Here is a 22875-nt window from a genome sequence, read left to right as displayed (position 1 = left end):
CCCGTTGTGTTCCTCTCGCAGGCTTGGCTGCCATGGCAGCCCTGCCCACTCCAAGCAGAAGCAAAAAAATCCCATAGGTGTGGAGGGTTTTGCCGAAATTTTATGCTACTTGTCGGAAATATTGGTTTGGGGCCGTCAATGTAGGCCTCGGGTGCACAGTAGATTGGAGAATATGGTGAGGAGAAGATGGTTTGGTTTGACTGGATTTTTTCATGGTAATTTGACTGGGTTGTAAGGTGGCGCCGATTATGTTTGAATGGGTCGAGTGCCAAAAATCGAGCCACCCGAGTAAAGACTGCCATGGCAGCCAAGCCATCTTGATGAAGATGACGGGAGAATTTTTTTTTAATTTTAATTTCGACATTAGAAAGATTATATTGATCAATTTTCAGTTTCAAAAATCATTTTGATAGAATGAATTAATTTCATAAATAATTTTTAATAACACAAAAATTAATATTAAATTATAAAATGATAAAGAATTGAAAATTTTCAATTTTAAAAAATACACTAAACATTTATCTTCTCTTTTTATTATCTCACAATTTTACATGTTCTGATTTAACGTTGTCATGAGAGTACCACCAGCATTGTCATGTGATGCTACAGTGTCACCCTCCCAGAAAAGCACCAGCTGGAAACCATTAAGCAACGCCTCGCCGTTTGTGTAAATTAAAAAATTTAATGGCCGCACGATTAGCATCCACTTTGAATCAACGGCCACGATGTTGTAGGCTACCAATAAAGCGATCCAGATCTGGATCAATGGGACAACTTTTGAACCAAAAGACTAATTACAGACCAATCACAAGGTCATGGTCAACAGACCAATCGCAAGTTCTTTTTTGGTCAACTGACCAATAACAAGTTGATTACGAATTGGGATGCATCAATAATTACAATCTCAAAAGCCCTTCTTCTACATTGGGCTACTAGCAAACTAAGCAACCAAGAAAAAAATGGCTGCCGCTTTGATCGGAGAGGCTTTTCTTTCCGCTTCCATCCAGGTGCTGTGTGACAGAATTGCTTCAACCGACTTCAGTGACTTGTTCCGGCAGAAGAAGCTGGATGAACCGCTCCTCATGAAACTGAAGACGACGCTGCTCACCCTTTATGCAGTGCTCAACGATGCGGAAGAGAAGCAAATTTCAAACCCTGCTGTGAGAGACTGGCTGGACGAGCTCAAGCATGCTGTCTTCGACGCGGAGGACCTGCTGGATGAGATCGACACTGAAGCTTTGCGATGCAAGGTGGAAGGTGAAGGTCAAACCGAGAAATTAACCAAAAAGGTGTTGAACTTCTTCTCTCCTTCTCGTAGTAATTTTTATCGAAGCATGAATGTTGAGATACAAGGGTTATTACAAAGGCTGGAGGGCTTTGTGCAACAGAAAGTTGCCCTTGGTCTTACAGAAGTTGTTGGGAGGAAGGTTTCACAAAGAACTCCAACAACTTCCTTGATTCATGAACCTTTTGTATATGGAAGAGACGAAGATAAAGAAAATTTATCAAAAGTCTTGTTCTCTGACGATGCGAGCGAGGATGACGTATCTATCATCACCATTGTTGGTATGGGCGGGGTTGGCAAGACGACCCTTGCTCGAGCCCTTTACAATGATGATAAGGTGAAAGAGCACTTTGCCCTTAAATCTTGGGCATGTGTTTCAGAAGATTATGATGCTATTAGGGTGACTAAAACTCTTCTCGAGTCGGTCACTTCAAAACCTTGTAACATGACGGATTTGAATTTGCTTCAAGTTGAACTTAGAGAACAACTGAAGGGAAAGAAATTCTTATTTGTGTTGGATGACCTTTGGAATGAGAAATATTTTGATTGGAAGTGCCTCCAAACTCCTTTTACTTCCGGGGCAAGGGGAAGTAAAGTCGTCGTGACAACACGAAGTGAAAATGTCGCATCTCTCATGAAAAATGTCCCCATTCAACACTTGAAGCCTTTGTCGCATGAAGATTGTTGGATGTTACTTTCAAAACATGCGTTTGGAATCGAAAACCACAATGCACATCCAACTTTGGAAGAAATTGGCAAGAAAATTGCACGCAAGTGCAATGGTTTGCCTTTAGCAGCAGAAACACTCGGGGGTCTACTACGTTGCCAGAGAGACTTCAAGGAATGGAATAAATTGTTAAATAGTAGTCTTTGGGAGCTACCTTATGATAAAAGTGATATCCTTCCAGCCCTACGGTTGAGCTATCATTATCTTCCTGCTCAGTTGAAACGATGCTTTGTGTATTGTTCACTGTTTCCAAAAGACTATTTGTTCAAGAATGAAGATGTCGTTCTACTTTGGATGGCGGAAGGTTTAATTCCACAAGATTTTAACGGACAAAGAATGGAAGAGACGGCTAGAAGTTACTTTGACGAGCTAGTATCACGATCACTACTTCAAAAATCAGGGGAGGATGGTTTTACAATGCATGATCTTCTTAACGACTTGGGTCGGTTCATGTCTGGGGGATTTTTTCTCAGGTTGGAAGAGAGGGAATCACAAGAAGTTAAAAGACTTCGTCATTTGTCATATGCTAGGGGAGAAATTGATGCTGCTAAAAAATTTGAGCCATTAAATGGGGCGAAGTGTCTGCGGACCTTCCTACCTATCTGCATAAATGACTGGTTTGAACGTTTCTACATAAGTAAAAAGTTTCTACATGATTTGTTGCCATCCCTGAAACGTTTACGGGTCTTATCGTTGTCCCGTTATAAAAATTTTGCTGAAGTACCTGATTCTGTGGGCAATCTCATTCACCTGCGCTACCTGGATCTCTCCCAGACGGCAATTGTAAGCTTACCTGGTGCAGTTTGCACTCTCTACAATTTGCAGACGTTGCTGTTGTCATATTGTTATGCTCTCATTGAACTGCCAGCAGACATGAGAAAATTGATAAATTTACGGACGTTAACGTTGGCAGGTTGCAGCTCCCTTACTAAATTACCTGCAGATATGAGGGAATTGAGTAGTTTGCATTACCTCGATGTCAGTGGAACAAAGATAGAAGGGATGCCAGTGGAAATTGGAAGACTAAAGAGTTTGAGAACATTAACTGCCTTTGTTGTGGGGAAATATACCGGATCTAGCATTGGAGAATTAAGGGAGTTGCAGCATCTTCAAGGAAGACTTCGTATTTCAAATCTGCAAAATGTAGTTGATGTTGTGGATGCTTTGGAAGCCAATTTGAAGAATAAGAAAGAACTCAATGACTTAGAGTTGGCATGGGGTGTGGAGGATGCTGATGATTCCCAAAAGGAGAGAGATGTGCTTGACAAGCTGCAACCTTCTGCAAATTTGGAGAAACTGACTATCAGATTCTATGGAGGAACCAGCTTCCCAAATTGGTTAGGAAGCTCTAATTCCTTCTCGAACATACAGTTCATGCGGATCAGTGATTGTAAGTATTGTTTGTCCTTGCCAAGTTTTGGGCAGCTGCCCACTCTTAAAGATCTATGTATCAGAAGGATGAAATTTGTTAGGACGGTTGGTGTTGAATTCTATGGTGATCTTAATGGAGCTTCTGTAATTCAGCCCTTTCGGTCTCTGAAGACGCTGGAGTTTGAGGAGATGCCAGAGTGGGAAGAGTGGGAGAATTGGCGACCGAGTCCAAGTGGAGCTTCTGTACTTCAGCCCTTTCCTTGTCTCCAGGAGATGATAATAAGGGATTGTCCGAAGCTGAGAGGATACTTGCCCAATCGTCTTCCATGCTTGAAAACACTTTGGGTGTCTGGGTGTGGATATCTACGTCTGCATGATGAATGGGCCAGTAGTAGTAGTAGTGGTCTTAACATGGACTACTTACAGAATTCATTGGTAATAGGTATTGGAGGATGCCCAGGTCTGTTACCATTAATAGAGAGAGTAGAGAAGAAGTTCTTGTCCACACTTGGAATTTCTAATTTTGATGCAATACAGTGCCTGCCCAAAATGAAATATCTTCGAATGTTGGTATTCGAGAATTGCCCAACCGTGTCGTCATTAGAGTTCTTATCTCATGAGATGATGGCCGAATTGACATCACTTGAGTCTTTGTTTGTGCACAACAGTTTTCATTCAGTGAGGTCCTTCCCGTTGGGCGTTTTCCCCAAACTTTCATCTCTTGAAATCCGTGGCTGTGAGAATCTGGAATCCTTTTCTATTGAAGGAGTTGATCAGAACCTAAGCCATCTCATTCAGCTAGAAATCAACGACTGTCCAAATCTGGCGTCTTTCCCGGACGGAGGATTGCCCACTCCCAACTTGAGACACTTGTCAGTCCGGGAATGCAAGAATTTGAAGTCGTTCCCCGAACGAATTCGCACCCTCACCGCCCTTGAAGGATTGGTATTATACGATCTTCCAAATCTGGTATCATTTGCCCAAGGGGGTTTGCCTCCCAACCTGCAATATTTTAATGTTACACGTTGCGACAAAGTGAAGCCTTCAGTGGAGTGGGGATTACAAGGACTTGTCTCCCTTAAACAATTTCAAATTACTGGCGAGATCTGGGCACCGTTGCTCAAGGAACAGCTCCTGCTCCCTACTACTCTTAACGATCTCCGCATCGTTGGACTATCAAATCTGAAATCGGTGGTGGACGTAAAAGCACTTCGACACCTCGCTTCTCTTCACCGGCTAACCATTGGTGATTGCCCAAGTCTGGAATTCCTGCCACGAGAGGGACTTCAACACCTCACTTCTCTTCAATATCTAACTATTGATCGTTGCCCAAGTCTGGAATTCCTTCTAGCAGAGGGACTTCTACACCTCACGTCTCTTCAAAAGCTACGAATTTCTGGGTGTCCAAAACTCCAATTCCTGCCAGAAAACGGTTTGCCGCGCTCTCTTTCTTGCCTGGAGATCTACAATTGTTCCACCCTGGAGAAAAGGTATGAGAATAAGACGGGAGAAGAGTGGGCCAAGATATCTCACATTCCTTGCATATGGATAAACGACGAAGTCATCATATGAGCTCTGTCTCTCTCATACAAAGTTGTGGCATTTCAGTCACAGGTATTTTGCATCTAATGAACTTGAATAGTTTGAAAAATAAAAGACATAACAGAAATAAGAATCATAGCATATTGATCAAATATTTCTTTGCAGGAAGGAAGACACATTATCGCTACATCTTTAACATTTTCGGAAGGTATGAAGAGGATCAATCCAGCATAGTAAGCATCAAAAGTGCAACATGTATAGGTGCTCTTTCATAACCGAATAATGTATTAACATTTCAGAAATTACAAAATTTTGCAATTTGTTTCTCATCTCTCCCATTTTCTTTGTCAAGTATTGTTTGCTCTTATTTAATCTCTAGCCTTATCCCTGGCGTCACTTATAGAATATATACTAGTTCGAAAACTCAAAATTTTTTGACCAAGAACTTTTGGAATATGTTTATTCCTGGACTTTAGGGAAAAATGGTGCTGTTATATGATAACGTTTCTGCATCCGCATTCTGGTTTCGGATTTCATTCATTTCTTATTGAAAGCATGCATGTTTCGTATATCAAAAATAATAAAAATCATCAATACTGCTTATTTTGGTCTGCAGAAGCCTACACAAACTTACATCCACACTTTCCTCCTCCTCCATTGGCAGGCTGTCTCGTTTTCTTTATTCAGCTGCCAGATTGATGCTTGCGTATATACTTTATGCTCTTGTGGTTCCGATCATATAATCGTAGTTGACAAATGGAAAGATGTGTGCAGATAAATCTTTCGAGGTCTGTTTTCTGATGTTTCGTTTCGTTTCATTCTTTTTATTTATCTCCAACATAAACTTGTTGATGAGAGAGAGAGAGAGAGAGAGAGGGGGGGGGGGGGGGGGGGGGGGGGGGAGGGAGGGAGCAAGTGAGTGGGGAGGGAGGGGCAGAGAAGAGGAAATGTTTTTGAAAGTTTTGAGAATCAAAGCTGCAGATAAGTTTCTCAGTAGCTCATGTGTATTATTGATGCATTATTCAACTGTTCTGTATTCTTTTTACCATTTCTCAGTTGCGTGAATCAGCATTAGTTATCAAGACTCTTGTAAAATCAATCCTAAGTATCTGTTAATACAATTTGACAGGACAGACTCATTTATGGCCTTTGTGGATGCGGCAGTGAGCTAACTGTGGTGTGGAACTGTAAAGTAGAATTACCCAAGGGAACAGATGCTAGCTTGCATCAATTACTGGGCCTGTCTGGCATGAGTAAACAGCCGTGGCATGCTTTAATAGTTTTCTTCCGATGTCCTAGTGATCTTCACGCTGGTGCAAGAGATATATCATGTAGGTAACCCTTGGACGATTTTTTTTTTTTTTAATCATTCTGATTTCGTTTTTATATGGTGGCTTTTATGTTGGTGCGGATGAGTTTCTTTACAAACACAAATTCGTAATTGCTGCAGAGTCCTTATTGTGGAACTTAAGAGGCGATTGTCTGAGGCAACGGATGTTAGCTCACATCAATTTCCTAAGCATTTTTGGCTTGAAGATGATGCACCTCTAAAGGAAGATGATGGAACCCCGGGATGATATATTTCTTTGTCATATGGGCATGGTTTGAATACGGTGGCCTGCTATCTCATCTTCGTTCAATGCCATTATCATCTTCAAGTTGGTGTATCTATGCTTTTCTTTACGAATGTGAACTGGTAATAGATCTTTAGTTGAATACTGCAGATGAGCTTTAATTTACATTCTCTCTTACCATGGACCATCTTATGCAGATGATATGATGCTTCGTTTTAACAAAGGGTAGCTGAATATATGTTTCAGTTTTGTTCCTTCACAGTATCCCTGTTTTATGTAGTTTGCATACCATTTAAAAAAATAAAAAAAAAAATCTCATGTTAATATAATTTACAAATCATATACTTCTTAGAGAGAATTAATTTATGAAGCAACAATAATCGGATCTATTTAAAACCGTAATAGTTAGTTTTGTTCATTCTTTATCATCAATGTGCCCATTGAATTTTACTTTCATCTCTGTATTTAGGAGTTTGTTGAGCTGATATGTAAGGCAAAAGCATCCGAGATGACATCCATGTTGAATAGCTATCACAAGAAGCAGGCATTTCAAAATTTCATATGTAGTAGGAGTGTTAGAAAACAGATGGAGGTAAACGTCTTTGTATCCTTTTCCCCTGCCTCTAATTTCTGGAGGACTCTAAATGTTGATTTTTCCAGTTGGAACTGCAGTTTATTGTTATTGTATTGCTTATTTTGGACTACAGAAGCCTAATATAGGTGGCACAAACTGGCAGGTTGTCTCATTTTCTTTATCCAGGGACCATCAAGCTTGCGGAGATACGTTATGCTCTTGTAAACCTGGCCATAAATTCGCAGCAAAAATGGAAAGCCGCACGTAGTTAGATCTTTAGACAGAAGATGTGGAGGTGTGCTTTCTCACGTTTCTTTTCCTTTCATTCTTTTTCTTCATCATCAACATAGAATTTAGCGAACAAGGGAAAAAATGAGACGTTGTGAGAATCACAGTTCATATGGTTGAATGTTCTCCATTTTTTAATAGTGTGATGCTTTTCTCCACCACAGGGTACAAAGGCTTGCCTAAAGGTGACAAGAAGTAGCACAGCCGCACAGACCCAACATCTTTACGATGCAGTGCTGCTTCCATGTACTTCACTGTTCGAATTCCAACAACACAAGTCAGTCATAAAATGGAGCACCGGTTTTGCAGGCGAGGACGTTAGAATAGCCATGAAACAATTTAAGCACTTGTGATCTGTCCAAACTACTTGGAAGCAATGGACAGAAAAGGACTTCGACACCTCACTTCTCTTCAAGAGCCATGAGCTGAAAGCTGCCCAGGTCTGGAGTATTTGCCAGGAGAGGGACTACTTCAAAACCTCACTTCTCGTCAAAAGCTATATATTTGGGGGTGTGACAGTTCCCAATGCCTTCCAGAAGAGGGTTTGCCGCCATCTGTTTCTTTGCTGGAAATCCACCAATGTTCGCCCTGGAGAAAAGGTACAACAAGACGTACGGCAGAAGATTGGGCCAAGATATCTCAGATTTCTTGCATATGGATAGGCAGAGACCTGATCATAAGAGAGCTCTTTTCTTCGGAAATACTTTGTTTTCTGACATTTCCCTCTCAACTCTCAAATCGAAGTCAGGTATAGTTTGCGTCCAATTAACTTTCATGGTAGCACAAATATAAAAATAAAGAAAAATAAATAAATATGACAAACATAGCATGCCTATTGTTTCAAATACTTTGCAGATCATCGTATAGGCAGACATTAGACTCTCATTCTGTGAATCTTAACAAGTCTTAAGTTCTGAATTATTATTTTTTTTCGCAGGACACAATGGCTTCTCTTGGAGAGCTTTTCGTACGCAAGCTTCCCAAGTTTGCCAATCATTGCCAGGGGAGAGGAGGGTTAAATGACCACTGTATATAACATTTCGTTTTTCTACAAGAACAATCGTCGCATGGAGGAGAAAGGGAAAGGTTCAAAAATTACAAGCTTTGCTAAGTTAACTAAGCTTTGTTTACTTCCGTTTACTTTCAAAAGTCTTGCTTGTTCTGAATATTTTGTATTTCATTTTTGTAATATGTTACGGTGGTTAAAGTCGATTTTCCCATTGTAGTCTTTGTAATGTGATTCAAAACATCAAATTTTGAAATATTTCGTGTATGCATTTCAAAAATCAATTGACAATATAGTTTCATACTTCCTTTCTTTCCAGAATATTACTCGCACTTTGTAAAATGTTGCTCATCATCTTTCATCCGTATTGTTGATCTCAAAGAAGATTGTCATAGATATACATTGTTCGGAATATTTGTCATCACCGCAGTCATTGACAAAGGCAACCCCATTGCCGCCCTGACTTCCAATGCTCTTTTGATGAAGCTGCAATGTCAACTCAAGCCCCCTCACAACATATTCATCGATGATCGTTCGATTCCTTTATCATGTAAGCAACTTATAGCAATGTCAACGAACTTTGTTCAAGCACTCGACTTCAATCTTCCCTTTCACATTTGGGTCAATGATTTGATCAAGTGTCCCGTTTCCATGACAACTCTTGGCCCACTCAGCTAGGCTGATTTCCCTAGCCTCTACCTTATGCATCAGAGATGGCCTCGCACACAATACCTCCCACAAAACCACCCCAAATGAGTACATATCAAACTTCTCAGTCAGTTGTTGACGTCTGTAGTACTCCGGGTCTAAATACTCGAAGCTACCTTTCACCACCATGCTGATGTGCGTTTTGGACGTGTTGGTCGTGCCCATTTTTGACAACTCGAAATCCGATACCTTGGCCACCATTTTTCCAATAAAATGTTTATGCTCTTCACATCGTGATGAATAATGGAGCCCTTGGCACCGCTATGAAGGTAATGTAACCCTCGCACTACGCCAATACAAATTTGAAGCCGTTGTTTCCAGGGAAGAGGTTTAGAGTTACCGGTGCGATACAGATGGTCACTGAGAGTGCCACATGCCATGTAATCGTAAACCAAGACCATCTCGCCTATATCGGCACAGCAACCAATGAGTGAAACCAAATGGCGGTGGCGGAGTTGGGAGAGCAGCTCGATCTCCATCTTGAACTTGCGGGCCTCCTGTGATGACTCGGGTCTCAGTCGTTTGATAGCAACAAAAGTGGCACTATCGTCAATGTATCCTTTGTACACATTGCCAAACCTGCCAACACTAATAATGAAAGTATCATTGAAGTTTTGGATGCCGGCTTTAATCTCAGCCAACGAAAAATAACGACACAGATAAGGCAGTAAAGGTGACTCGAGGATCTTTGTTGACTTTGTCTTCCCATGGTTGGAGCCAAAGGACTTGACTTTTCGTCATCGTCGGAAAATTAAAAATCGTAGGAGGTCAGACATAACAAGTATGCCGAAAACTACACCAATGACGAGGAACAGAGTGAAGGCCAAAACTGCAAATGTAGTAATAGTTGCCTGCAGAGGTGAGAGCAATGTTTACTGAGACAGCTCTGAGGGCTGAGCCAATGGGTTTTGCTGCACTGCATGAGTCGAATGATGCCTTCAATACTCGGATAATGTCGTGTGCGCCGATGCTGAATATGAAAACTGGTATACATAGTTATTGAAAATATGAAAATGTCGAGAAAAAAATGGTTATACAACATAAGGTTGAATATACTTCACATTAAGGTTTAGGAGAGAATTTTAAAATGTCATATGAATTTATACATTTTTATCAATTTGTTATATGTATTAAAATTTTAAGCAATTTGTCATTTCAACTTTTTGAAATCTTAAACCAAACCGTTGCCCTCCCTATATATTTGGTATTCACTTATATTAAAAAAAATGCACAAAACAAATGTGTTTTGTTTTGTATGTCTGAAATGCTAGATACTTCATGTGTTGTTGTCCAGTGTAAATTGATTTACCAACTAATTTAACTCTTGAAAATTCAACAGATTTGACACTTTTGAAAATATCACGATTTTAACACTCTCATGTCTCTTTGTTCAAAAAAAAAAATAATAATAACATAATAATTTCTCATGTCCTAGATTCTCATGCGCATTTTTCACAGGAATTGCAAAGATCCTGAGTTGGGTATGTTGTAAATTCGAACCCAATTGAAGAAATGGGTTAGGCAAATTTTCCAACTTCTTGGCTTTTTGGTGAATTCAGAATATCAAGCATACTGGGTTCGTGTGCTGATTTGGCTTCAGCAAGGTCTGGAGAGCAGATCCAAGGATATGCATGTTCAAAATTCACAAATATGAATGTATGCAGAAATTCACTATAGGCAAATATAATTTGATGTATGATGTTTACTAATTTTTTCTATTATTATACATTTGTTTGGTATAAATATGGGAAACCAAACGGAATCGCATGCTTGTATGCATTAAGAAAATCCCGAAATAGCTTGTCGGAATTAATTTTGACATGCGCAGCTTTGAAATAGCCCACCTTGCCAAAAGAACCACCTTGACGGTACAAGGGTGGAGGATATTCGCCACTCTTGCGATCAAAGGAAGACATCTTAAAGTCTTTGCAAAAAGTATGAGGAAAAATATTTAGAAGGCAGCACAAGATAAGAGAATAAAAAATAAGATAAAAAAGACCGCAAGCCCGGCACCCCCGTGCCAGGCCTCACGGCCCTCATGCTCTCTTTCGCGCCCAACACTCCACGGCCCAAGCTGTTTCAGCCCAGCATAGGGGGAAGCCCGCGCCTCCTTCCCCTCTCTCTTCCTCGCGCGCCAAGCAGCTTAGTGAGGCCCAAAGCCTCTCGGCCCTCTCTCATTTGCATGCAGGTTGACCCAACGCGGGGGGGAGGCCCACGTCTCCTCTTCCCTTTCCGCTCGCGCGCTAGACGCCCCAAGAAGCAAGGCTGAGTTATGCGAACCAGGCCACCAAAGACCGAGAGCCGGCCCAAGCCGAACTCTCCCTCTCTCTCGCCTCTCTGCTGACAGGCCCCTGCCCAGCAGCCTACAAGGTCCGGCCTGTGCCAACCTTTTAGCACCCCAGTGACGCCGACACCTCGACCAAGCCGAGCCGACCCTCTCGCCGCACTACCTGCAGCCCCGTGGCATCCCTGCCACACCATTTACACCTTTTTGGCACCCACCGAACCAATTTTTTAAGTCTCAAGACTCCCCAAAAATTCAAGAAAAAAAAAATTTAAATTTTTCTTACTTTGTGCGGCGCAGAGAAGAAGAAGAACAACGAGAAATGACTCTTTGCAAGGGCAAGAAAAGAAGAACGCTAGGGGAGAGGGAATAAAAATTTCCTCTAGCTTCTCTTCCTTGTTGGAATAATGATTGTTCTCCAAATTTATTTAATCCCCTGCTTAAGGTATAATTAAATAGGTATTGGGGGCAATTATTTTTCTTTTCCTGGAAGAAGTCTATATCCAAATCAAGAAAGAATATCAAGTTCAAATTGGGAAACAATTCTACAAGCCTAAGCAGCTTGGGATTCCTACACCTACTATCCTTTTTTTGCATGCAGCAAAGTAAGTGTGGAGGCATTTGTGGAACCTAAAATAATCCCAAAAAATCTAGAGGCAATACATGGACTTTTATTCAAGAAATACAAGATTGACCCCAATAAATGGGCAGGCTTCTCAGATGCTCACATCCCTAGAGGTCTCAACAACTGAGTACGACTGCCCAAAGCTTACCTGCCCTTGGCAAGGAATTAAAGATAAGGATTAATTACCCAAATCCTATCTTTAATACATTCCCAATTGAAAATTGATTCCAATAAAGTAAGTAATCCTAATTTAAATCAATTGGGATAATTACACCATTATCTCAAGATGTTATTTCCTATTTAATATCTTGGGAATATTTAGAGAATATCTCTCCATTAAACACTATGCCCGGCCCTATCTCTATAAATACCCCATATTTCTACCAAATTTTGAGAGCTTTGGCTAATCCTTAAAAGAAGCCCTAAACACTTTACTCTCTCAGAGAAACTAGCTTAGGCATCAGAGATCTGTTGACCTAACCCCCCCAACCCCTCCCCCCGCCCCCCCCCCCCCCCAAAAAAAAAAAATCTTGTGGGCGCATGAGGCTCAGGTCTTTGATCAAAGGTGTTGATTGTTTTGCAGGTGCATTTTTGTCAATAGTGAAGACGGCGGAAATGTGCATCAACAATATTAATGTTAAATTGAAATGTACCCCATACAAACTATCCTTTAAAAGGAAAACGTACCACTAAATTATATTTTTCTAATGTACCATGGTACGTGAAAAAAAAAATGAAAAATGGGTCGATAGTGTGTGCTAAAGCAAAAAGCTTACCCTCTGGTACAGATACTCAGATAAAGAGGAGTACGGATACTCACATAGATGATTATCCTTTTGATATCACTTATTAATTCTTATTATCTCCACTAAAAATCAGAGACACACGTTTCTTACTTTTTCGTTTCTCTTACCAATTCATCAAAACAGAGATACAATTTATTTTTCAAATTAAAACGTAACAATTTCAAATTGAAATGTATCCATTTCAACTTGAAACGTACAATTCAAACTTGCAACATACTAATATATCGGCTTGAAACGTACCAATGGTAAATTGAAATGTACCCAATACAAACTATCGTTTTAAAGGAAAAGGTACCACTAAATTCTATTTTTCAAATGTACCATGATACGTGAAAAAAATGAAAAATGGGTACATAGTGTGCTAAAGCAAAAAGCTTACCCTTTGGTACAGATACTCAGATAAAGAGGAGTACGGATACTCACATAGATGATTACAGGCCTTGGGCCATTTTGAGTGCAGGCGTCCAAAACCCTGTGCGCAGCCCAACTGCGGCAACCCAAATCAGACCATTTTTCCGAGGAATGGCAAAATCGTAAATAATCCAAAATTAGGCCCTCAACTTTAGAGTATAGTAATGCTAATCTTCATTTCTTTTTTCAAGTTACTTTTATAAAATTCTTTTACTATTTTGAAATTCCAATAAACCCCGAAGTGGGACTCATTGTTGCACAGATAGTGTATTATGTTTGAATAATGTTATTTGTACTGCAATTATTCACAATTTGTCTAATAAGTGTGGACCCTGCTATATATTATATTCATAGGCAAAATTGTGGTTTCCTATCCTAAATAAGACTGGTTAGGATCATGATTCTTTTCTATATATGTCTTTTCAAAACGTACGTGTAAATAACGGCTTCATTGATCCTATATCTATCTTTTTGAAGAAGAAATTAGACCCACCTTTATTAAAGCGGCAGTCTTCAAGGTGATCAGTAAAAGAGGTCCAAAACAGTTGTTACATTTCCTCATGTTATGAGTTGTGTATAAATATGAATAAGGAAATTAGCTATAATACAAGGATTTCAAACACGAAGTGTTGAAATAGAAAGAAAGATGGGAAAGACATGAACGACAGAGTGTTAAAAGAGTAAAATGTCTAAAGTACCCTTACATAGATAAATATTGATATAACGTAAATACCATATAGATAGTATTGACATACAATGTAAATATTGTTGAGACGATGTCTATAATGTGTGTAAACATCTATATGTTCATAATGTTGTTGATATGCTAATAGATATTATCAATGTGTTGGATACCTCATTATTTTAAACTCACCCCATCTACGATGTTGCTATCACCACAAGCTAAAATTTGCTCACTAAAGGAGGATCCACAAAGGAACGACAAACACAGATCGATTTAAAATTGAACTTAGAACGAGGTGGAATCAACTCCGATTCGGTAAAAACTGCAAGCTACTATATAGTTCATTAAATAAAAATCATAAAATTGAACAAAAATGTAGATAATCAAATAGCTAAACAAATGAACCACGAGCTGGTGGACTAGTGATAAATGACGGATTACGAGACTTCCTTACAACTAAAAATTGGAGGTCTCGGGTTCGAAACCCGATGTTGGTGTGGAAGCCAGACTTGTGGCCAGGAGGCGGCTAAAATGCCTCTGTGAGTCTTCATGGCCCCCGAAATGGGTGAATAACCATGATTTACCACCAGTTGTCCCCCCTCCTTTTTTAGGGAAAAAAAAAAAAGCTAAACAAATGTAGGGTACCCTTTCCTAGAAAAAGCGCAGTTTGGCTTCCCCTTGGACTTTTCAGTACCAATCACGGTGTGATTTTGTTGTACCAAACATCATACCTAATTTATCAATCAAATTCCACTAGAAAATCCTAATTACATGCATTGTATATGTCTATAATGCAGCCAGATCATGTCATGTACTTACTAGTTACTTCGTATCTAGAAAGGAAAAAGATGCATGAACTGTTAAGTAAATGCACGAACTCTCAAGTACTCACGTAATTAAGGCTTAATTATACTTTGACGAGGTCTGAACTATAATTCGTGCTTCACTTAGTCAATTGAAACTGACTCGCTTTGGTTTCTTGATCTACATGCGGATCATTCATTGGTTCATACTTTACATGTTGGGGCAATGAAGAACTACCATTGTTGTATGTGTCACATCATCAATTCTAACGGAAAATGTTTATGGTTATTAGAAGAAAAATGTTCTATATTGTGTATGTCAAAGGATGTGACGGTTAATGATTGGATTCTTTCTTTAAAAATTTAAGAATGAGTCCAATCATCAACTGTCACATCATGTGATTTACAAAATATGATTTAAGTAGATACTCTATCTAGCATCACCATTAACATAATGTCACATTTGGAACCAGATAAACTGAGTCAATTGAGTTTCAAACGACATACATGAAACGAGATATAGTTAGGGGGCATATGTATAATTAAGCCTATACTTGAGTTCATGTCTTTAAAACTTTAATTTGGATCTTAGAGGGATGTTGTGACACATGACCAAGTACCCAAACAGGACTCAGTTTTCATTTGATTGTGTAAGATATTATGTTCATGCACGCAAATATAAAGACGATATTTTTATGATATATACTGTATTAAATTGTAAATTATTGTGAATAGATTGACGATCCGTCATAAAGCATCTTTCTAAATATCCTATTATCTGTCAAAATCAAAACTTGGGGTTTGTGGGGATTGTGATTCTGTTGGCAATTGGTAGGGTTCATTAACACAATGCGTGCATGCATGATGACAAGGAAGAGGAAGCATTGTGAGTTGTGAGGACTGCATGCCAGCCGCAAAAGATGCAATCGTCTTTGGGTTCATGCATATCGACTTGAACGACATTGGTCCGAACCATCGGAACAAACTTGGACTTAAACTAAACCTTGTATGTATCAGATTATCAACCACTTCAAAAACAATTGAAAAAACAAACACACGTTTTTGTTAATTATAATTATATACAACTAATCATAGGCTATAAACAATGCAACACTTCCAGCTACTATAACTAGATTGTATAATCTTAAAGTCGAAAATTGGCATTATGGTGGTTAATCATCGGCTTCAAACAAATATGCGACACTTCCAAATACCATACCAATTGGTTTTATGGTGAAACCTCAACTTCTGTCATGGTATAAGAGCAAGTTGTACCATTTACGAAGCCTAACGGCTACATGTGCTATGTGTCACCTCAGTTGTGTTGTACGCGTATTTCGCTTGAAAATTCGAAACATGTGAGAGGCTGTGTTGAGATGAATCCGACATATAAAAGGAAGGACTTTACATGAGCTTTTAAGTAATCATGTTAGGCTACTCCCCATGGTCAATTGATTTATGGTGGATCCTAAAGTTCCTTCACTATTTTAGAGGTGTGTCTCCTTGTGGACTATGTTGTAATTAACGAATTTTTATTATACACATGTTATGATCAAAACCATTTATTCTTTGTTAGCTATCAGATCATGTATTAAAAAATGATAAATCAGATCAAAGATTGTTTGGCGATATATGTATTAAGTCAATGTACGGTCTATCATGATAATTTTAATTAATTGTTATCATAATCATCGATTTTTCTGAGACGTAATAACAATCAATGGCCAAGCAAAAGGAAACACTTTGGAGAAATGATTCTTGGGTCCGTGTATGGTTTTGGTTGGACACTTTGGAGAGATGTTACACATGAGCTGCTGGCCATATATCATTAAGCAAAAAAGGACACGTTTTTCTTTCCCTTTAAGGCAATCTCCCAAAAATTGAAGGTTCATCGACGAACCTTTACATCCTTACTCCCTTTTTGGCCTTGCCTTTCTACACCTACTTCTCCTATGCTTAAAAGCTTGCACCAACTTTTACATTGAACCAAACTTTGGAACACGTGGCTGAAAACCCATGAACCTCATTGTAAGAGGAAATAGATTTTTTGATGTATTAGAGATACGGTCCAAAAAACCACATATAATAAGATTTTTTAATGTATTAGAGATACGGTCTAAAAAACCACATATAATAGTACAATTGATTAAAAATTTAATTTAGTGTATGACATTTAATATTTCAAGCTGTGTTTCTAACACTCTAAAAAGTTTCTCGTAAAAAGAATAACTTAATCATATAGCTTTAACATGTCACATGTGACACCAAAAAAGATTGCTCACGAAACTTCTTGCTACTTGCTCGGTTACTTCTTGATTAACTAAAGTTTATCAAAAGAACCCAACTCCGTATGAGATTTCTTCTGTTTTTGAAGCTTCCCCATATTTGTCAATCACCAAATTTATACTGTTGTCTACTATTTTGGCCCTTATCCTTCTACTATGAAACAAAAAGGGCGAATCTTGTATACAGTCCGGAATATATATCACTGTGAATAGTTAAGATTTCTTTTGATTCGATAAAAGCAATGTTGATTAAACATACCGTGTTGTAAAATCTCAACTACAAATAAATCTTAAAACCAAAAACGTTTAATCAACTGAATTACAAACCGTCTGCTAAATTGTTGTTCATTTTTTATTTTGACGTAATTTGTCCCAAATGGTGGTGCCAACAAGTTAGAAGGAAAGAAAGATGAGGAAAGTGCCAAAAGGCACAGAATGTGTTTCATCATTTCATGTTATGGGCTCCCTTCCCCTCGTCCTTTTCCACAGGATTCGATTTGATATGGATAGCTGGCTGGTGGCTGCTCTCTTTATGCCAATTTGTCATTCCCCACATTATTTTAATCCAAAGTATTTTCCATGAACCGCGATAACGACACGTCATCACCAGACTCCTCCCTCACTTTCTTTCTCGCTGCCACCCGCAAGCATCCCTTCTTTGAAGGAGGATCGTCTCTGGATATTTTTCAGGAAATTCTAGATATTTTTAAATTGTGTTTGTTTATCCTATATCGTGTAGTTAATTTTTATTAAATATTATTTATATTTAATTTTAAATTAAAATATTTAAAATAATTTTTAACCGTACGATATATGATAAACATACATGATTTGAGGATCTTTGAGACCTCACAACCTCATTCCTCCTTGTTGCCGACCAAGTTATCTCTTGCCGTCGTGGACCAACCATTTCCCGCCACGTCACTGTAAAAACAGTTGTGCCTCTTCTGAAGTTGTCCATGACTCCGTGATGCATTGAGCGCCCACCCGCTCCCAATTTGTTTGGCGACCAATTTTCCACTTCTCTAACGTTCACAAAATAACAAAAAAAAAACTATTTGTTTAATTGTCATCCTGTGTAACACGTCCGCATCAATGTCCATTCAGCCTCGGCAGTTATAAGTATTATTGGATAAATACTCAAAGGAGCTGCAACAGCAAGACCGTGGGAATATAGTTTTAAGTCAACGAATCAAAGGGTCCGGATTTTGTTGCCCACCTAACCACAATGCCTTCCGCCACCCCATCACCCCCCACTCTATTTTTCCTTTTTCTTTTTTCGTTAGGAAAACAAAACACAAAAAGAACAGTAAGTTGGCCGCGAGGCCCGGTAGTTACGGAATTCAGTTCCAATCGGTTTCATTTTTTATCAAAATAAAAAATTGAACTAAAGTTATTATAAAGTTCGGTTCGATTTATTTTTTAAAATTTTTTTCAATTCAATTCACATTCAATTCAATTTTGATTCGGTTCGGTTTGAAGTTCAGACAATGACGAATCGTGACCTCATCATCTCATCATTAGCTAGGCCAAAACTAAAAACTTTTAAATAGACCGATCACCAATTTCAACCACAAAAAAGACTTTTTCCTGGCACATGGTGAAGAAATATCATTTAAGGTGTGTCTATTGCTTTCATCTGTGTGCTTCATGTACCATTTTTAAACGTAAGTCCAACGAAAATTCACAAATTTTTAACTTTGGTTACCGACATTAGTCCAAGATCAAAATTCACCACATGAATTGGCTTCGAGGCATCCACATACGACGTATGCAATTGGAGATTAAACACTTGGCCCGAGATCAAAACAGACACAAATTCGGTTATTTGGATAAGGATAAACCTCCCCAATCCTAGTACGTTCCCCCACCCCACTATCCATACTCTACGTGAACACAGACCAAGAGGCCAAGATGCCTCACTGACGTCATCGCACACCCCTTGGTCACAAGAAATTTTTCGATAGGACCGGTACATAGGATGGTACATCACGTATTACTATACAAATGTTGAGATATGTGTGTTAAAAAATTAATAATTTAAAAAATAAAATTTCTCACCATTCATATAAAAGCACATGATGTACGTCTCGTATTTCAATCACAAAGAAAACTTTCTCCTTAGTCACCCTCACAGAAAAAATTCTCCTTTTATCTTTTCCCACAAATTAAAAATTAAAAGATTAAAAAGCTACGAACGTTCGTTTGGATCTCCCGCACGTATAAATACCCAGTTGGACCCAAATCGAAAGACACAAGAAAAACACAAAAAAAAAAAAATTCCGACATAGGGAAAATGAACTCAAACTCTCAACATTCTCACGACACGGTTTCTTGGGTACGAGGAAAATGCGTAGGAAGAGGGTCGTTCGGCACCGTCAGCATCGGGGTCAGCAAACCGGACGGTCGTGTCTTCGCCGTCAAATCCGTCGACCAAGCCGCGTGTCTTCCCGGCCAGCTAGAGGCGCTGGAGAACGAAATTCGAATTCTCCGGTCGCTATCCTCTCCGCACGTCGTCAGTTACCTCTGCGACGACGTGTCGTGCGAAACGGGGAGCGGTTCCGCGACGTCGTTTCGGAACCTCCACTTGGAGTACTTGCCAGGTGGCACGGCAGTAGATGCTGAAGTGGACGAAACGACGCTGCGGTCGCGCGTTTGGTGCGTCGTTGCGGCGCTGAGGGACGTTCACTCGAAGGGCATTGTTCACTGCGACGTCAAGGGTAAAAATGTCCTGGTGGGCCCCGCGATTAACCAAGCCAAGCTCGCCGATTTCGGTTCTGCGATTATCTTATCGGATGACACGTGTACGGCCAGGATCACACCACGAGGAAGTCCGCTTTGGATGGCACCGGAGGTGATTAACGGGAAATATCAGGGACCGGAGTCCGACGTATGGTCGTTAGGCTGCACGGTTATCGAGATGGTGACCGGAAAGCCCGCGTGGGAGGATCGCGGGTTGGAGATGCTGGCTCGGATCGGGGTTTCGGACGGGTTGCCCCGATTCCCGAGCCGGTTATCGGAAACTGGTCGCGACTTTCTCGACAAGTGTCTGAGGAGGGACCCGAAGGAGCGGTGGAGCTGCGATCAGTTGCTGCAGCATCCATTTTTGGCTTCCCTCTCTCCAAATGCGGTCGCCGCCGACTCGTCACCTCGCTGCGTTCTCGACTGGCCTAACTCCGAGTTCGGTGATCAAAACGACGACGTTGAGGATGACGAGGACGATGAGGAGTACAAGGTTTCTGCCACGAATAGAATAGGTAAATTGGCGACGATGGGAGGGGCAAACTGGGAATCGGATGGATGGACGGTGGTGAGGAATTATTCAGGTGGCGGGAGCTCTTGCGAGGAAGAAGGGACAAGCGGCGGGGAATATTTGGATTGTGGAGGGGTAAAATTGGAAATTGAGAGCTTTAGTGGCGGTGGTTCAGTGGAGCGGGGTGTTAATTACTGTGGGTGGTGCGCAGTTGGCGCCAGCGGTTCGAAAAGGGAATATATGGCGGTGGAAAGGGTAGAAATTAGAGCAAGGGATCGTCAAAGCTTGTCTAATTTATGTAGAAGCAGATTATTATTATTTTTATATTATTTGGGGATATTCCTTAATAAATTACGAATCCTATTTATTTGTTACATTCTTTATATTTCATTATCTTGGCAAGGAGCATGTTGTTAAATTTTATTTTTTTGGTTTGGATCATAATCTTTTTTATTAGTGTAGCACTACTTCACGAGCGTACTACGTCTAAGTAGTCTCTAAACCACCGGGCAATATTGAGTTATTTCTAAATATTTTTGCTCAATACGTATTTGTACTTTAAAAATAAACTGGTAAGTAAGTCGTATTTATCGTGTTCGTATCATTTTCATGATATATTTGTTATCTTAATAGATTCTGACATGCAAATCCGTTATCTTAACAGGGGATCCGATAATGACCCGACTCATTAATCAATTGACCGAAATTTATTATTCTCTTATAATTTCATGCCAGGTTGCAAATCGTGCTGAAATTACGAGGCCGACTCTAAGAGATCATCATATTGTATACCTTTTATTTTTTGTGGACTAGTGTGAGAGCAATTGGGATGAGTTGAGTTTGCAAGTGGTTCAAAATTGGTTGCAAATCGGAGCAAGGTTACGCTATCAGATGATGATAAGGACGGGATTTTGCTAAAATATCGTAAACAACAGATGGAAGCAGGCCTGAGGATGAAGAAGCAAGTGGGAAAATGAGCAGACGATGCACTGCAATCTACAAACAAACGACTTGATTTTTCAAAACAGTTGGACAAGGACTATAACTGCTTGTTGACGTATGAGATAGTTCACTTGGCCATGAAAGTTCCCATGATTGTGTATTGACTCAACGGAATTATGTGGCTAGAAACAAGTGCAAGAAAAGATAAAAATGATGCGTCTAAATCATTTCTCCAATCTAATAATGGGTTGTAAACACTATAATGTCACAATTTGGATAACGCTACGTTTTTTTTTTTTGGAAACGGTTAACACAACACTTTGAAGTCAAACACCAAAGTTTAAATGAATTATTGTTTCGTGTGCATGTTCTCTTGGCGATACTGGGATTAAAGGTAGGAATTTTGAGTGCAAAGAATTATCAAATTAAACGATAAACACTTAGAGTTCGTTTGGAAGTGTTTTACAATGTTGAAAGCGTTTTTAATAAAAATGTTGTTTGTACCAATCTTTAGCAAAAATACAAGTGAATCTTGGAAAAGTACTTCAAATGTTTTTGAAACTCAATTTAAAAAAAAAAAAAAAAACGTTTTCAGTCATTTTAAAAATATTTCCAAAATAATTATTACTCTAATTTGATTGCAAACTGTTGTAACAATTCTGTTATTTATTTTGAATAAAAATGAAAAATAGTTCAAGGGCCACGGAAAAGTAAGAAAAAACAACTAGCCCAATGAGCTCGTACTTCGTAGAAGGGCACCCCATAAACTATAAGAGTACCCACATGGTGGTCATAAAGCCCACACAGCAAAATCAATCGGCCTGTGAAATAAGCCCAACTTCCCCTAAATATTTTATTTTCTTGAAAAAAACCTCTTTCATAATGCAACATTCTAAACTAATCTTTGGGGAAGTGACTCGAATCCAGGTTGAAAAGATGACCACCCTATCTTGATCAACTAGATTAACTGTTTACGTTATAGCTGCATTTTGCGCAATACATCCCAATTTATTGACAAACAGAGCCTCTTCAACTCTCTCCTCCCTCTCGAAAAAATTAAAACAGTAACATCGCTTTACAACTTCTTTTAACGGTTTGACAAAGTTACTTCAAGGAACAAAACAAAACAAAACAAAAATGACGTTTTGTGGGGTTTCTTAGCTACAAAGTGGTTAGAGGTTTCTTAAGTAGCAAGTCTATGTATTAATTGTTCAACGTTAAACAATTTTTGGCTACTATTGGTTGACAATTCACATTCCACGACCCCCATTGCTACCAAACGATGATGAATATGTTTGACCAATAACCATGGAATGTATGATGTATATGGAATGCATGGTACTATATCTTAATAATTTGATTTTAAGTAAACATACCTTGAATACTACCTAAAGTGTCATTAACTGTACTGAAACACGCCCTTAGCACTGCATTGATCAACTGGTCTAATTTACACGTGCATTTAGTTTTACTATTATCCTTTCATATAGTAAATGGTTTTCTCCTTCCATATTTTAATCAATTATCAGCACTTTAAGGGGGCGTTTGTTTGCCCTCACTAAGTTAGACTGGACTGGACTGGACTAACTATTAGTCCAATACTGTGTTTGTTCCATGCTGGGACTAACATTAATGAGACTAAAGGGGACTAGCATGGACAAAACCCTTCACTAAGAGGTCTTAGCGAGACCCCCCAATAACCATGG

General features: G+C 39.4%; 2 protein-coding genes and 1 pseudogene across 17 annotated transcripts; 2 read left to right on the top strand and 1 right to left on the bottom strand.

The window, feature by feature from the left end:
* Positions 1–835: 835 nt before the first annotated feature.
* On the top strand, positions 836–8670 carry LOC103931232 (putative disease resistance RPP13-like protein 1). 16 transcript variants are annotated; one of them, XM_048564426.1, is made up of 9 exons: positions 836–4997; positions 5091–5186; positions 5542–5713; positions 6055–6256; positions 6376–6538; positions 6969–7091; positions 7237–7368; positions 7526–8109; positions 8299–8670. In XM_048564426.1, the coding sequence occupies exon 1, from the start codon at positions 960–962 to the stop codon at positions 4953–4955; it is 3996 nt and encodes a 1331-aa protein (XP_048420383.1). In that variant the 5' UTR covers positions 836–959; the 3' UTR covers positions 4956–4997; positions 5091–5186; positions 5542–5713; positions 6055–6256; positions 6376–6538; positions 6969–7091; positions 7237–7368; positions 7526–8109; positions 8299–8670. The 16 variants fall into 16 exon arrangements, with proteins under 16 accessions (XP_048420383.1, XP_048420372.1, XP_048420384.1 ...); XM_048564415.1 differs by having other exon boundaries at positions 6376–6621; XM_048564427.1 differs by having other exon boundaries at positions 6376–6621; positions 7207–7368.
* LOC125468507 lies at positions 8502–11556 on the bottom strand (annotated as a pseudogene).
* A 7519-nt stretch (positions 11557–19075) lies between these two features.
* Positions 19076–20919, top strand: LOC103959029 (mitogen-activated protein kinase kinase kinase 18-like). The gene is made up of 2 exons (XM_009371364.3): positions 19076–20450; positions 20861–20919. Exons 1-2 carry the CDS (start codon positions 19271–19273, stop codon positions 20917–20919), a joined length of 1239 nt encoding a protein of 412 aa, XP_009369639.2. The 5' UTR covers positions 19076–19270.
* Positions 20920–22875: the final 1956 nt, after the last annotated feature.

The sequence above is a fragment of a genome, unplaced genomic scaffold, assembly GCF_019419815.1.
Source record: "Pyrus x bretschneideri cultivar Hongxiangsu unplaced genomic scaffold, Pyrus_bretschneideri_v1 Contig39, whole genome shotgun sequence".
Classification (NCBI taxonomy): domain Eukaryota; kingdom Viridiplantae; phylum Streptophyta; class Magnoliopsida; order Rosales; family Rosaceae; genus Pyrus; species Pyrus x bretschneideri.
This window is presented reverse-complemented; position numbering and strand designations above follow the sequence as displayed.